The sequence below is a fragment of the Neoarius graeffei genome, chromosome 16 (assembly GCF_027579695.1).
Source record: "Neoarius graeffei isolate fNeoGra1 chromosome 16, fNeoGra1.pri, whole genome shotgun sequence".
Lineage (NCBI taxonomy): Eukaryota > Metazoa > Chordata > Actinopteri > Siluriformes > Ariidae > Neoarius > Neoarius graeffei.
In genome coordinates this window covers 8,967,572-8,984,115 of record NC_083584.1, presented here as the reverse complement: position 1 = coordinate 8,984,115, position 16,544 = coordinate 8,967,572, and the positions used below count along the sequence as shown (strand labels likewise).

Below are 16,544 nucleotides of genomic sequence, written 5' to 3'. Positions count from 1 at the left end.
GGTTCTGCGTATCTCCTTTAAGCATTAAAATTTGTTGAATTTTTTTAGACTGGTTCAAAAATTCAAAGATGTTTGAAAATTACAGAACTGAAATGTCCATGGAAGAATTAAATAAATGTCTAAAATTATTCTATACCTCGGCATGACAGCAAGACAGCACTTTCTACAAAAAAACAACACTAAAGTCAATTCGTGGCGCCATCGATAGGTTTTTAAGAAGTCCGCCTAAGCAGAAATTATTTTGTCAGACGTTTTGTATAAAGTTTTTATTTATCGAATTTGCAAAAAATAAAAATGCTCTGTTTCTCAAAATCCAGTGAATGTGGATAGAATAAAACAGTTATTCCACTCAATCTTGTTGTACATGGCTTATAGATAACTCGGTACTACATGCTTCGTCAGCTATCAGCTCATGTACGACTTGATTTCATGGAATAACTGTTAAATATAACAGTTTAATGATATATATTTACTCAAACTCAATAATTATCTGCTATGATGTACTTTGGCAAGCTTTACTATAATGAACAGAGAAAAGAAGATGAACAAAGTGAAAAAAATAAGAGAGCAGAGAAATAAAGCAGTGTTTTTACCTCATTTCTGGTCAGGAGTAGAGGAATCTCTAACACAGGCCTCAGAGCTACGTGTAACTGCTCCATCAGAAACGCTGCACATCAGAGTCACACCACGATGTCACGTTAAATCGACTCTAAATATTCCTCTGCATGATGATGGTGATAAAATGAAATGTGTCAGTCAGAGTCCACATCCTACCTGCTGAGTACACGAGTGAAACTGGGAGACGGATCAGCGGACGAGTGTAGCCCAGTCTCTCAAACTGCTCAAAAAAAAAGAGATGTACACACATATCAGGATTAAAACTGTTGCTTAATTCTCTCGAACAGTAGCTCTGACTGTAGTGCAGATGCAAATCAAATCACAGTATTATGATTTAATTAATCTGCTTGTTCAAATACACCACTGTTATTGTTTCTATAGTAACAGCTCATTCACAAGATTTTTTTTTTAAATGTGTGTGTGTAATCATGATATGAGGAGGTTTTCTTTATTTAACACTCATGGAAGGAGTCTCCAGTGTCAGCGCTTTGTAATTGTCACAGGTGAAGCTGGAACTTTAACGTTTCTGACATCTTTAGGATGGAGGGGTTTACACTTCTTTACGGTTTCTCAGTAACTTTGTAAACAAGCTTTTTTTTATAACTTCAAGACAGAAAAACGAGATGCTGATGAGGAACTGTTTAGCTGCTTAGAATAAGAAAACAATGCAAACAAATGTAGAACGCTCAAATCCAAAATTGTATTGCACTCAAAACAATACAACAGCACATTTTTTTATTTTACCTCATGATTTTTTTTTCAAAATAAACACATTTCAAAACAAGACGGTAAAGTATTTGCTGCTTTATAATGTTTCCATTCCTTCTCTCAACACTCAAAAGATGTTTAGAGACTGAAGATGCCAAGTGATGAAGTGTTTCAGGTGTTATTTTGTTCCATTCTTCCTGCAAAATTGTCTTAAGGTGTGCAAGCGTACAGGGTCACCACTGGTATGTTTTTTTGTTTCACCATTCACCACACATTCTCTATTGGGGACAGAGGGGACACGCCCTCTTCTTCCACAGCCACGCCTTTGTAATGTGAGCAGAATGTGGTTTTGCATTGTCTTGCTGAAATCTCCCTGGAAAAGATGTCGTCTTGAAGGCAGCAGGTGTTACTCCAAAACCTCAGTGTACTTTTCTGCATTAATGCTCCATCACAGAAGTGTGAGTTACCTTTACCAAGGGCACTGACCCAACCCCATACCATGACACATCCTGGCTTTTGGACTTGTTCCTGCTAACAGTCTGGATGGTCCTTTTCATCTTCAGAGCACACGGCGTCCATTTCTTCCAAAAAAGAGAGACCTGGGATACTGATTCATCTGACCACAATAATTGTTTCCACTGTGTGATGGTCCATCCCAGACACCTCCGAGCCCAGAGAAGTCGATGGCATTTCTGGACACAGGTAACATAAGGCTTCCTTTTTGCACAATAAAGTCTTAAATGGTATTTGGGGATGTAACTCCATATTGTAGCTTGACAAAGGTTTGCCAAAGTAAACCTGAGCCCATGTAGTTCTATCAGCTAAAGATGAATGACAGTTCTTGATGCAGTGGAGGGATCAGAGATCACAGGTGTTCAGATTAGGCTTGAGCTCTTTGCCCTTTACACACCGAAATTCCTCCAGATTTCTTGAATCGTTTAATGATATTATGCACCATAGAGGGTGAAATATCCAAATCCCTTCCTATCTTTCTTTGAGGAACATTGTTTTTAAACATTACAATAACTTTCTCATGCATTTGTTGACTGTGGCAGCGGGGGCGTGGCCAAGCGTTGGTCTGTGAATGGAGGGCGGTGTCAGGGAAGGTAAGTGGTGGAACCACCGCACCTGATGGGAATTAACCTGTGTTTGTGTGTCTTCCCCAGTGACCGTGTCCTATAAAAAGGAGAGGGAGAGCAGAGGAAGGGAGCTCTCCCCCAACTTGAACACTTGGGTGTGTGTGTGTGTGTGTGTGAGTGAATGTCTCATCTCATCTCATTATCTCTAGCCGCTTTATCCTGTTCTACAGGGTCGCAGGCAAGCTGGAGCCTATCCCAGCTGACTACGGGCGAAAGGCGGGGTACACCCTGGACAAGTCGCCAGGTCATCGCAGGGCTGACACATAGACACAGACAACCATTCACACTCACATTCACACCTACGCTCAATTTAGAGTCACCAGTTAACCTAACCTGCATGTCTTTGGACTGTGAGGGAAACCGGAGCACCCGGAGGAAACCCACACGGACACGGGGAGAACATGCAAACTCCACACAGAAAGGCCCTCGCCGGCCATGGGGCTCGAACCCGGACCTTCTTGCTGTGAGGCGACAGCGCTAACCACTACACCACCGTGCCACCTGTGAGCGAATGTGTAAAGCTGAAAATAAAAGAGTTTTTGAGAACTCCGTTCTGGCCTGCCGTGCTTCTGTGCTCCACCCACCTGGTCAGATACAATAGTGATGCCGAAACCCGGGACAGAATGCAGAAGGGAGGGGGCGTCGTGGCTCAGGTGGATAAGGCGCCATACCATAAATCCGGGGACCCGGGTTCGATTCCAGCCCGAGGTCATTTCCCGATCCCTCCCCGTCTCTCCCTCCCGCTCATTTCCTGTCTCTACACTGTCCTATCCAATAAAAGGTGCAAAAAGCCCAAAAAAATATCTAAAAAAAAAAAATTAAAAAAAAAAAAAAAGAATGCAGAAGGGAACAGCCACATGGAGTCCTCCCCCTTCAAGGACCTGGTCCATGCCCTCGCCACGGCCCAACAGAACCAGCACCAGGTGCTGACCGCCCTCCAGAAGGAGCAGGAACAGCGGTTCGAAGCCCTGGTGCTGGCGCAACAGGAAGATTGCCAGGCGTTCCGGCACCTGCTCGCGTCGGTGGGGTCCACGATCACCACCACCGCGGACCCTCCCCACCTCACCCTAATGAAGACGGGTCCGCATGATGACTCCGAAGCCTTCCTCACTCTTTTTGAGCAGGAAGCAGAGACGTGGGGTTGGCCGGTGGAACAGCGCACAGGCGAGGCGCAGCTGGCTGCGCTACAGCTCCCTGCCAACAGCTGGCTGGTCTAAGCGGACCTCCGCAGGGCTGTCTTCCAACACGTGGGTTGCATCCCGGAACAGCAACGGCAGCGCTTCCGCGTGCTGCGCCTGGAGGAGGTCGGCCGGCCATTCGCGTTTGGCCAGCAACTCCAGGACGCCTGCCAGCGGTGGCTGAGGGCCGACAACCGCGACGCCGAGGGAATCATCGATGTGGTGGCGGTGGAACAATTTGTCGCCCGACTTCCGGAAGAAACAGCGGAGTGAGTCCAGTCCCATCGCCCGGCGTCGCTGGATCAGGCCATCGAGCTGGCGGAGGACCATATGGCGGCCGTTCCGACAGCAGGAGAGCGTGTCTCCCCTTCTCCCCTCTCTTCTCTCTCTCCCTCTCCCTCTGTTCCTTGTCCTTGCCCAATTCCCCCACCACGGAGGCGGGGGCCGGCTCCACCCCAGCTAGTCCGCCGCACCCGCGGTGCCCTACCGTTTCCTACTTCCTTGTCTGTGTCTTCCCCCCCTCAGGTGAGTGATCTCCAGAACACCGGTGCAGGGAGAGAGCCTGAGCCAGTATGCTGGCGCTGCAGGGAACCGGGGCACCTCCAGCATCAGTGCTTGGCAATGGAGGTGGGTGCGGTGGTCTGGATCCCCGACGCGCCAGGGACCGCCCTCGATTGGGCTGGAGCGTATCGCATACCAGTGAGTATCCAAGGGGATACGTATCAGGCTTTGGTGGACTCCGGCTGTAATCAGACCTCAATCCACCAAAGCCTGGTGCAAGACGAGGCATTGGGAAGAGCACAATTGATGGTGTTGTGTGTGCATGGGGATGTTCACAACTACTCTTTAGTGTCGGTCCACATTCTATTTCGAGGGGAAAAATTTAGAGTAAAGGCGGCGGTTAATCCTCGCCTTACCCACTCGATAATTCTGGGGACTGATTGGCCGGGATTTCGGGAATTAATGACGCATTTAGTGAAGAGTGGGGCCTGCCATAGTTCAGCGGAGGGAGGTCCCGGAGTGGCATTGGCGGTAGCAGCTGTCACAGAGCTGTCTATGTCATCACCGCATCAGAGTGAGGAGCAGCATGCTCCTCCTCCCTCTCTTGGGGATTCCCTCGCAGATTTCCCGTTAGAGCAGTTGCGAGACGAGACTCTGCGGTATGCGTTTGACCAAGTGAGCGTAATCGATGGTCAAACTCTCCAGCCAAATGCCACCCCATCCTTCCCCTATTTTTCCATTATTAAGGATAGGTTATACCGAGTGAAGCAGGACACTCAGACTAAGGAACAAATAATACAGCTTTTAATCCCAAAGAGCCGCCAGGAATTTATATTCCAGGTGGCTCACTTTAATCTCATGGCTGGACACTTGGGGCAGGATAAGACACTAGCCTGAATAATGGCCCGGTTCTATTGGCCAGGGATTCACGGCGATGTCCGTAGGTGGTGTACGGCGTGCTGTGAATGCCAGTTAGTAAATCCCGTGGCCATTCCAAAAGCGCCTTTGCGCCCTCTGCCATTAATCGAGACCCCGTTCAAAAGAATTGGGATGGATCTTGTCGAGCCATTAGATTGGTCAACACAAGGATATCACTTTATTTTAGTTCTGGTGGAGTATGCAATGCAATATCCGGAAGCAGTGTCTCTTCACAATATCTCAGCACGTAGTATTGCAGAAGCACTCTTCCGCGTCATCTCCCAAGTTGGAATCCCCAAAGAGATTCTGACTGATCAAAGCACTACGTTTATGTCACGCACACTGCACGAACTGTATGGGTTATTGGGAATTAAGCCTATCTGCACCAGCGTTTATCACCCACAAACAGATGACTTAGTCGAACAGTTTAACCGCACCCTCAAAAACATAATTAGAAAATTTCTAAGCGACGATGCATGCAACTGGGATAAATGGCTCGAGCCCCTGTTATTCGCAGTGTGAGAGGTCCCGCAAGGCTCCACAGGGTTCTCCCCGTTCTAATTATTATACGGGCATAAGCCGCGTGGCATTCTGGATGTGCTATGGGAAAATTGGGAGGAGGGACCTTCAACCAGTAAAAACGAAATTCAACACGTTATCAACCTGCGCGCCAAACTCCACACACTCATGCACCTAACCCAGGAGAATTTGCGGCAGGCCCAAGAACGTCAAGTCCGTCTGTACGACAGGGGCACGCACCTTAGGGAATTCACACCGGGAGATAAAGTACTCGTGTTGTTGCCCATGTCAAGCTCCAAATTGATCGCCAGGTGGCAAGGACCCTTTGAGGTCACGCGGCGAGTTGGGGACGTCGACTATGAGGTGAGGCGAACGGACAGGGGTGGGGCGTTACAGATTTTCCACCTCAATCTACTAAAACTTTGGAACGAGGAGGTCCCCGTGGCATTGGTGTCGGTGGTTCCGGAGAAGGCGGAGCTGGGGCCGGAGGTTCAAAAAGGAAAATTGGCATCGCCCACTGCTCCAGTCCCCTGTGGAGACCACCTCTCCCTAACCCAGCTCACGGAGGTCGCCCAGTTGCAGAAAGAATTTTCTGACATGTTCTCGCCCCTGCCTGGCCACACCCACCTCAAAGAACACCACATTGAAATGCCCCCGGGGGTAGTAGTGCGCAGCCACCCTTACAGACTGCCCAAACACAAAAAAAAGTGGTTTGGGAAGAACTCAAGGTCATGCTCGAAATGGGCATCGTCAAGGAGTCCCACACTCAGGTCGGTCCGGTTCTGTGCGGACTATAGAAAAGTCAACGCGGTGTCTAAATTTGACGCGTACCCAATGCCTCGTATTGACAAGTTGCTCAATCAACTAGGCACAGCTCATTTTTATTCGACACTGGATTTGACAAAAGGATATTGGCAGATCCCCTTGACTCCACTATCCAGAGAGAAAACAGCTTTTTCCACACTGTTTGGCTTACACCAGTTTGTCACATTTCCTTTTGGGAATGACTGGCCGCGGCACTTAGAACACCTAAGGGCCGTCCTTAGGTCACTTAGGCCCAAGACCAAAAAGGGGGTGAGACAGTTCCTGGGGCTGGCTGGCTACTATAGTAGGTTTATACCTAATTATTCGGACGTCACTAGCCCGCTGACTGATGTCACTAAAAAGGGAGCACCAGATCTGGTCCAGTGGACAGAGCAATGCCAGTGGGCTTTCTCGGAGGTAAAGGCTGCACTGTGTGTGGGGGCCACTGTTACACTCCCCTGACTTTTCTCTCCCCTTTATTTTGCAGATGGACGCGTCAGACAGAGGGCTGGGGTCTGTTCTGTCCCAGGAGGTGGAGGAATATCCAGTGCTGTACATCAGCCGGAAGCTGTCAGTGCGTGAGGGCAGGTACAGCACAATCGAAAAGGAATGCCTTGCCATCACGTGGGTGGTTCTTGCCCTCCGCTACTACCTGCTGGGGCGCCCTTTCACCATCTGTTCGGACCACGCACCCCTGCAGTGGCTCCACTGCATGAAGGATGCCAACGCGCAGATCACCCGTTGGTATCTGGCACTCCAGCCGTTTAAGTTCGAGGTGGTCCACAGGCCGGGGGCACAGATGGTCGTGGCGGATTTCCTCTCCCGTCAAGGGGGGGAGAAGTCGGCTACAGGCCGGACGGCTACAGGCCTGAGTCAGGCGATGGAGGTATGTGGCAGCGTGGGCGTGGCCAAGCGTCAGTCTGTGAATAGAGGGTGGAGTCAGGGAAGGTAAGTGGTGGAATCACTGCACCTGATGGGAATTAACCTGTGTTTGTGTGTCTTCCCCAGTGACCGCACCCTATAAAGAGGAGAGGGAGAGCAGAGGAAGGGAGCGCTCCCCCAACCTGAACACTGATTTTGTACCAAATCATGATTACAGTCACCTGCTGACATCACCTGTTTCAAATCACATCATTATTTAATTGTTTTACCTCATGACTAGCGCCAAGTTTCCCTGTCCCAACTTTTTTGGAATGTGTTACACACATTCTATCTGCAGTGAAATACAAGTCAGAGTCAATTTAGAAATCACTGCGCTTTTTTTTAGTTGCATTTTCCATACCGTCCCAACTTTTTTCTGATTTGAGGTTGTAAAATGTAATTGTAAATGGATAAAAAAAAACCAATGTCATACTTTAAAAAAATTAAAATCCCTGTCGTCATTAGCAAATTGGTGTCATGTAAGTGGAATAAAACTCTCCAGGACCTGCTGTTATAGGAAAATAATTAACTTTAGGATGACTCAATCCTCAGTGATGTCATCAAATCACCCCTTCGTTGATTAGTTTCCTTTAACAGCAGGAGATGGTGTGTTTTATTCGTTAATCATAAAACAATTCCAGTCTCAGAGTGCTGATATCACACTCCGCTTGTTTGTGTGCACGACTACTATAAATGACACATAATTCCAGCAATGGAGTGGCACGGTGGTGTAGTGGTTAGCGCTGCCGCCTCACAGCAAGAAGGTCCGGGTTCGAGCCCCGTGGCCGGCGAGGGCCTTTCTGTGTGGAGTTTGCATGTTCTCCCCGTGTCCGCGTGGGTTTCCTCCGGGTGCTCCGGTTTCCCCCACAGTCCAAAGACATGCAGGTTAGGTTAACTGGTGACTCTAAATTGACCGTAGGTGTGAATGTGAGTGCGAATGGTTGTCTGTGTCTATGTGTCAGCCCTGTGATGACCTGGCGACTTGTCCAAGGTGTACCCCGCCTTTCGCCCGTAGTCAGCTGGGATGGGCTCCAGCTCGCCTGCGACCCTGTAGAACAGGATAAAGCGGCTACAGATAATGAGATGAGATGATCCTGTGTGTTACCATGACAACATGCAACACTGTCCATCTATGGATTCTTAGAAAATGATTTTCATTGACGGAGCAAAAACATAAGCAGAACATCTGGCCATATTGTGTCTGTATTTTTTTTACAGATCTGCTGTATAGAAGCAATATGACACTCACGGTCATGCTGCTGTGGTGAATATTCAGTGTAATAGCACATGCACTCGTGTGATAGCTCCTATCACGTAAATACTGCCTATGAACAGCACTATGACTCACCAGTGGCGTCATCCAGTCGAACACATTAACAGATTCTCCATCATTGATGAAGTAGGCCTGTCCGTTCTGAAACCAAGACACGACCCCGTTACTGCAGTAACTCTGAGATGAAGCATTTCATTCAATCTTATTTATGATTTAAATCACAAATCACAGATAGTTTCATGATTCACAGTGCTGGTAGGTGTGGACTATTTAGTGTCTGATCTACTGTATTAATGATGCACAGGTATGTTTTTCATAATTTGCATATAATCAGCACATCATAAACAGCTGTTCTTTCGATTTTATGAAATCGAAAGGCCGTCTCGCTTTAACAGGATTATATACAGGGTGTCTGAAAAGTCAGGAACCACCTGGAGTTAAAGCCAAACAAAATCCAAAAAAATAAACTCCTTTACCCTGATAGATAACATCCATACAAGATATTTAATAGTTATTCCACGAAATCGAGTCGTACATGAGCTGATAGCCGACGAGTCGCGTAGCACCGAGTTGTCTATAATCCATGTATGACGAGATTGAGTGGAATAACTGTTTTATTCTATCCACATTCACTGGATTTTGAGAAACAGAGCATTTTTATTTTTTGCAAATTCAATAAATAAAAACTTTATACAAAACATCTGACAAAATCAGTTCCGATTAGAATGTAAACAAATCAGTGAAATGACAGGAGCAACTTGTGAAAAATGCAATAATAATAATTCTTGAAAAATAAAAAAGATACCTTCTTACCATCAAATACTTTCATTCCAATATTTTGTTGCTTTTTTTGGGGTTTTGTTTTCAAGTAGAGTTTCTCTACTCATGGTATATGAGCTGATATCCTCGTAGTAGAGTAGCCAATCAGAGCATGTGATTGCTCATATCCACTGAATGTGGATAGAATAAGTTCGATTATTCATTTCTTCATATTTCTACCTGTATACTGTGTACAGACTGTTTGTTTTTCTTTTAAAATAAAACTTCCCGGGCACTGACATCTTACTCTCGCTGAGGTTCAAATATCACGCTCTGAGTGTAAAGTACATGAGAGAATCTGAGATTGTGATGTCACTTACACGCCACATGACTTACCGAGGCTGAGATCTAGTGGATACGTCGCTTCTACAGCACTTCTAAATTGTTGTAAACAACCCTGATGATACCCAAGTGTCGAGTGTTTGGGTGTAAAAATAAGCCTGAACGTTGCAAAGGGAGATGTTTTTTTGTCATCCCTGATCCTACAGATTGAAGGACTGAAGGAGCAAGCAGCGAAATGGCTGCATTTCATCATCACTGGTCACACTGTGGATAAAGTTCATTTCGGCAGGCACAAGGTGGTTTATGAGGACCACTTCACAGCGGAATGCTTCACATGGGAAAAGATTACAGAAGCAGGAAGAAAAGAAAGGCAGATGGCAAGTTTTAGATAACATCCATACATTAGATATCTAAATCCCAGGACATTAGATATCTAAATCCCAGACATAGCAGCCCTGTCAGTGACTGCTGGCAGCCATAGGGTTTGCCGCCTATAAATGCTGAGTTTAAATATCTGGGGTCAACTGTACAAAGTAATGTTGAGTGCGGAAGAGAAGTGAAGAAGAGAATGTGAGCAGGTTAGAATAGATGGAGGAGAGGAGGATGTCAGGAGTGATTTGTGACAGAAGGACACCAGCAAGAGTGAAAGTGAAAGTGGACAAGACAGTAGTCAGAGCAGCGATGTTGTACAGTTTGGAGACAAAAAGACAGGAGGCTGAACTGAACTGGAGAGAGCGGAGCTGAAGATGTTGAGATTCTCATTGTGAGTGACAAAGTTGGACAGAATTAGAAATGAGTATATTAGGGGGATAGGACATGTAGGACGACTTGGAGACAAAGTGAGAGAGACGAGATTGAGATTGAAATGGTTTGGACATTTACAGAGGAGAGATCCAGGGTATACTGGGAAAAGAATGCTAGAGATGGAGTTGCCAGGTAGAAGGAAAAGAGGAAGAGCAGAGATGAGATTTATGGATGTGGTGAAGGAGGACATGAGAACGGTTGGTGGGACAGAGGAAGATACAGAGGACAGGAGATGGAGGGACATCATCCACTGTGGCGACCCCTAACGGGAACAGCCGGAAGAAAAAGAAGAAGAAGAAATGCTCCATCATCGCCTCCTCACAGTGATTTAAAAAAAAAAAAGTAATTTTTCCTTATATTTTTATGTGACTTACAACCCCGATTCCAAAAAAGTTGGGACAAAGTACAAATTGTAAATAAAAACGGAATGCAATAATTTACAAATCTCAAAAACTGATATTGTATTCACAATAGAACATAGACAACATATCAAATGTCGAAAGTGAGACATTTTGAAATTTCATGCCAAATATTGGCTCATTTGAAATTTCATGACAGCAACGCATCTCAAAAAAGTTGGGACAGGGGCAATAAGAGGCTGGAAAAGTTAAAGGTACAAAAAAGGAACAGCTGGAGGACCAAATTGCAACTCACTAGGTCAATTGGCAATAGGTCATTAACATGACTGGGGATAAAAAGAGCATCTTGGAGTGGCAGCGGCTCTCAGAAGTAAAGATGGGAAGAGGATCACCAATCCCCCTAATTCTGCGCCGACAAATAGTGGAGCAATATCAGAAAGGAGTTCGACAGTGTAAAATTGCAAAGAGTTTGAACATATCATCATCTACAGTGCATAATATCATCAAAAGATTCAGAGAATCTGGAAGAATCTCTGTGCGTAAGGGTCAAGGCCGGAAAACCATACTGGGTGCCCGTGATCTTCGGGCCCTTAGACGGCACTGCATCACATACAGGCATGCTTCTGTATTGGAAATCACAAAATGGGCTCAGGAATATTTCCAGAGAACATTATCTGTGAACACAATTCACCGTGCCATCCACCATTGCCAGCTAAAACTCTATAGTTCAAAGAAGAAGCCGTATCTAAACATGATCTAGAAGCGCAGACGTCTTCTCTGGGCCAAGGCTCATTTAAAATGGACTGTGGCAAAGTGGAAAACTGTTCTGTGGTCAGACGAATCAAAATTTGAAGTTCTTTATGGAAATCAGGGACGCCGTGTCATTCGGACTAAAGAGGAGAAGGACGACCCGAGTTGTTATCAGCGCTCAGTTCAGAAGCCTGCATCTCTGATGGTATGGGGTTGCATTAGTGCGTGTGGCATGGGCAGCTTACACATCTGGAAAGACACCATCAATGCTGAAAGGTATATCCAGGTTCTAGAGCAACATATGCTCCCATCCAGACGACGTCTCTTTCAGGGAAGACCTTGCATTTTCCAACATGTCAATGCCAAACCACATACTTCATCAATTACAGCATCATGGCTGCGTAGAAGAAGGGTCCGGGTACTGAACTGGCCAGCCTGCAGTCCAGATCTTTCACCCATAGAAAACATTTGGCGCATCATAAAACGGAAGATGCGACAAAAAAGACCTAAGACAGTTGAGCAACTAGAATCCTACATTAGACAAGAATGGGTTAACATTCCTATCCCTAAACTTGAGCAACTTGTCTCCTCAGTCCCCAGACGTTTACAGACTGTTGTAAAGAGAAAAGGGGATGTCTCACAGTGGGAAACATGGCCTTGTCCCAACTTTTTTGAGATGTGGTGTTGTCATGAAATTTAAAATCACCTAATTTTTCTCTTTAAATGATACATTTTCTCAGTTTAAACATTTGATATGTCATCTATGTTCTGTTCTGAATAAAATATGGAATTTTGAAACTTCCACATCATTGCATTCCGTTTTTATTTACAATTTGTACTTTGTCCCAACTTTTTTGGAATCGGGGTTGTATTTTTGGCTTTATTCAGTGAGAAAAGTGATCTTTTTAGACAGCAAAATTGTATTTGTGCTATGACAACAAACATTGTTTAATAGTATCTGTGTCAGTACTACGTATGTGTTATCAAGTCAAGTGAGATTTAAACTTCATAAAAGTAAAGTCTGTTGATTTGAGGATTTTGTTGGCAGTAAAAATCGCATGGTTACAGAAAATTTCTGATTAGATTTTTAGAATTAGAAGCCTTTATTTGATGGCTCTGTGTTACTAAGGGAAACAGTGTACTCGTGTGAAAGCTATGTCACTAGCGGATATCCGATTTCAGTGCAAATTGCAGCGTACAAGGAAGCCTATTTTTAGCAATATCACAACTTTTAAAATTGATAAATTGTTGTTATAAAGTTTTATTTTTAATTAAAATGTGTGTGGGGCCACATCAGGGCACTTGCTGTGATCGACAAACGGAGTTTATTTTTGAGGTTTTGTTCAGCTTTAAACTACATTCATTGATTGATTCATTGATTTCTTTCTTTCCATTTAGACTGAAAAGGTAGAGATTACGATCCTGGGAACTTTCATTGCCGTCTCATCAAAAAATGTAAAGTATATATAGCTGTAAAAAATTTAAACATTTTTTACAGCTATATACTGCTTTTACCTTAAAAAGCAGTATATAGCTGTAAAGAGATAGGAGAATTGCTCAAAGTGGAAGGACCAGTAAAAGGGATAGAGGTGGAAGAGGTGAGAGAGGCATTAAAAGAAATGAAGAACAACAAAGCACCAGGAAACAGCGAAGTGAATGCTGACATGTTGAAAGCAGGAGGTGAACAATGCCTGATATGGTTGACCGACATACTGGGAGCGGTATGGATGGAAGAGAACATCCCGGAGGATTGGAGGAAGAGTTTGATAGTGCCCACTCTCAAGAAGAAGGGTGACATTCTGGAATGTGGTAATTATCATGGAATTAAGTTATTGGAACATGGACTGAAACTATTGGAGAAAATATTAGACAAGCGAATCCGTGCAGTGGTAGAAATTGACCGTAAGCAGTTTGGCTTCATGCCAGGAAAGAGTACAATAGATGCAATCTTTATTGTCAGACAACTAGTAGAGAAAAGAATTGAAGGTAACCTGTCAGTATTCTGTGGTTTTGTGGACTTTGAGAAGGCATACGACCGTGTTCCTAGGGAAGTATTGTACTGGTGCTTGCGAAGAAAAGGAATACCAGAGAAACTGGTCAGACTGGTCATGGAAACATATAAGGAGTCAAAGACAGTGGTGAGAACAGCAGAGGGGATGTCAAGAGAGTTCGTGATCAGGGTAGGACTACACCAAGGCTCAGCATCAAGTCCCCTTTTGTTCGCGATCGTCATTGATGTACTGTCAGAGCATCTAAGAGCTGAAAATCTGCGGGAGCTACTTTTTGCAGACGATCTGGCGATTATGGCAGACAGTCAACTGCAGGACAGGCTTGTGAGATGGCAGGAGAGTCTGGAAAGATACGGGTTGAAGGTGAATGCTAAAAAGACGGAGGTGTTAGTGTGCAGTAAGAAAGGAGATGAGAATGTTACCATCAGAGACAGACAGAGAGGAATTGAAGCAGGTAAATTGTTTCAAATACCTGGGATCGCTAGTCGCTGATAGAGGAGGGTGTGAAAAGGAGGTACAAGCAAGGGTGAGTGCCAGCTGGATGAAATGGAAGGAGGTTAAGCCAGTTATAACTGACAAAAGGATGCCAATGAGACTGAAAGCAAAGGTCTATACAGCTGTAGTCAGGCCAGTGTTGACTTATGGGTCAGAATGCTGGGGCTTAAAGAAGAAAGATCAAAGAAAACCACTAACAGAGATGAGCATGCTCCGAAAGATGCTGGGAGTGGCACTGCGTGACAGGATAAGAAACGAGGAAGTGAGAAGAAGAACAATAGTGATAGCAAGTGTAGTAACGGTAATAGAACAAAATAAACTCCGCTGGTACGGTCATATTTTAAGGAAAAAGAAGGAGGAGATGGTGAAACAGGCATGGGAAGAGCCAGTGAGGGGAAAGAGGAGCAGAGGGCGCCAGATGAAGAGATGGAAAGATGGACTGAGTGAGAGACTGGAATAACTATGGTTGAACAAACAGGACGCCGAGGACAGGCAGAAATGTAGGAGGGGGCTCATGGCCACCGACCCCCAATCAGGGGAATAATAAGGTGTTGGCAAAGAAGAAGAAGAAGACTGATTTTACCTTACTCACACCTTTAATTTGCTATATTTTAGCACAGTTTGAATAGAATATTTCTATTTTCATTTTATCATCATCATCAGTCTCTCTCTCTCTCTCTGTCTCTATCTCTTTGATATATACACACAGTACTATGCAAAAGTCTTTGGCCCCCTTTTTTTTTATACAAACTTTGTTATAGATTTCTATTTTAGGACTTCAACATTATTGAGTCAAAACATTACAAAAACATTTTAGAGTCCAAACGTTCGCGTTCCAGCACAAAATTAAATGTTACAGAAAAAAAAATGTTTGTATCTGAGCAGCATATTCCACAAGAGAGCACTTTTCCAATTAAAAAAGAAAACATAATGAAGGCTGCTGGGTTTTGGTGCAAAATCAAGAAGTGAGTGAGACAGTCAAAGTGTCCAGAAGAACTGTGGCTGGTTCTGTGAGATGCTCAGTAAAACCTACAGCTCATTTCCACATAAAACTGCACTCACTGGACCTGAGACGGATTTTTTTTTTTTAAGGCAAAGAGTCGTTTCACACCAAATACTGATTTTATTTAATTTATTATGGCTTTATTACTATTTATAGTATTTTTTAATGTTGAAACATTTCATTTCATTATTTTTTAAGCCATTTTTGGTCGACAGCATTTCTTTACATGTGCTGAAGACTTTCGTGCAGTACTGTATATAATTTGTTGATTTATTAATTCATTGTTATATTTACTGCTTTGTCAATAACATCTCTCTTAGCTCCTCTTAATACTGTATATCTTAAATATCTACAAATTGAAAGAGTTCGAAGTCTACAGGAAAATCTCCAGGACAGAAGAGGTGACACTTTTCTCTTTAACAGGACAAACCAGTGCTGTTTTGTTTTGTTTTTTGTCTTATTAAGTTCAAGAGAGAGACATTTCACAAAAATTAAATATAGATGAATAAAAAAGTATTTATCGTTCTTTAATAAAGAAAAATTAATGCAATCGTTGGCTCGTTGCTGTGGTTTCATCACACCACTCTGTCACTGATTACTTTTCTATAACAGAATAACATGCAGTGTTTTAGTTACTGCCTGCCCTAACATCATGGATAAATCAGAGTTTCTTTAAAATAATGTCCTCCCAGGAGTCTGTGCTTTGAGAAGGAATTCTGTACTTCATTGCGATGTGCGTAGTGAGAGTGTGAAACGCTGAATGAGGGTTTGTGATGATGTTAAGAGAACTGGGCTTACTGCGATGCAGCCTCTCTCAGGCGTGAGGCCTTCAGCTGCCAGGACGTGAGCCATGACCAGATTATCCACGTGCACCCAGTTCATCCTGGCCTTGGGGTCACCGAAAGTGAAACTGAACAGCCTGCGCTCCACATTCACCTACAGGAGAGAATTATTCATCGATAATTACAACATTAAAGGGAAACACCACACATTACACACGTCCAGGTTTCAGTATTGTTTTTAAAATGATGCACTGTGACATGTAGCAAGAGTAAGGTGTGTGTGTGTGTGTGTGTGTGTGTGTGTGTGTGTGTGTGTGTGTGTGTGTGTGTGTGTGTGTGAGGAAACAGGACTGTAACTAGAGCTTCTCACAGTCCATTAATATTGTACAGGTTTGGGCACATCAGAGCGAGAACTGAAAACACAGACACACACAGAGAGAGAGACAGACAGACAGACAGACAGACAGACAGACAGACAGAAAGAGAGAAGGTGAAAGAGAGACAGAGAGAGAGAAAGAGAAGGTGAAAGAGAGAAGGAAAGAAAAAGAGACAGAGAGAGAGAAAGAGAAGGTGAAAGAGAGAAGGAAAGAAAAAGAGACAGACAGACAGACAGACAGACAGAGGGAGAGAGAGACAGACAGACAGAGAAGGAAAGAAAGAGA

General features: G+C 44.4%; 1 protein-coding gene across 3 annotated transcripts in view; it reads right to left on the bottom strand.

Moving 5' to 3' along the window:
- LOC132900393 (putative short-chain dehydrogenase/reductase family 42E member 2) overlaps positions 1 to 16,544 on the bottom strand; it is a 122,065-nt gene that overhangs the window by 19,294 nt on the left and 86,227 nt on the right. Inside the window, exons 9-12 of one of the 3 annotated variants that reach the window (XM_060942466.1) lie at positions 15,899 to 16,036; positions 8,655 to 8,720; positions 775 to 841; positions 594 to 667 (exon numbers count right to left, since the gene is read on the bottom strand). In XM_060942466.1, coding sequence (XP_060798449.1) covers positions 594 to 667; positions 775 to 841; positions 8,655 to 8,720; positions 15,899 to 16,036 — 345 coding nt within the window. The remainder of the gene's footprint in view (positions 1 to 593; positions 668 to 774; positions 842 to 8,654; positions 8,721 to 15,898; positions 16,037 to 16,544) is intronic. The other 2 variants (XM_060942467.1, XM_060942468.1) reach the window with 2 other exon arrangements.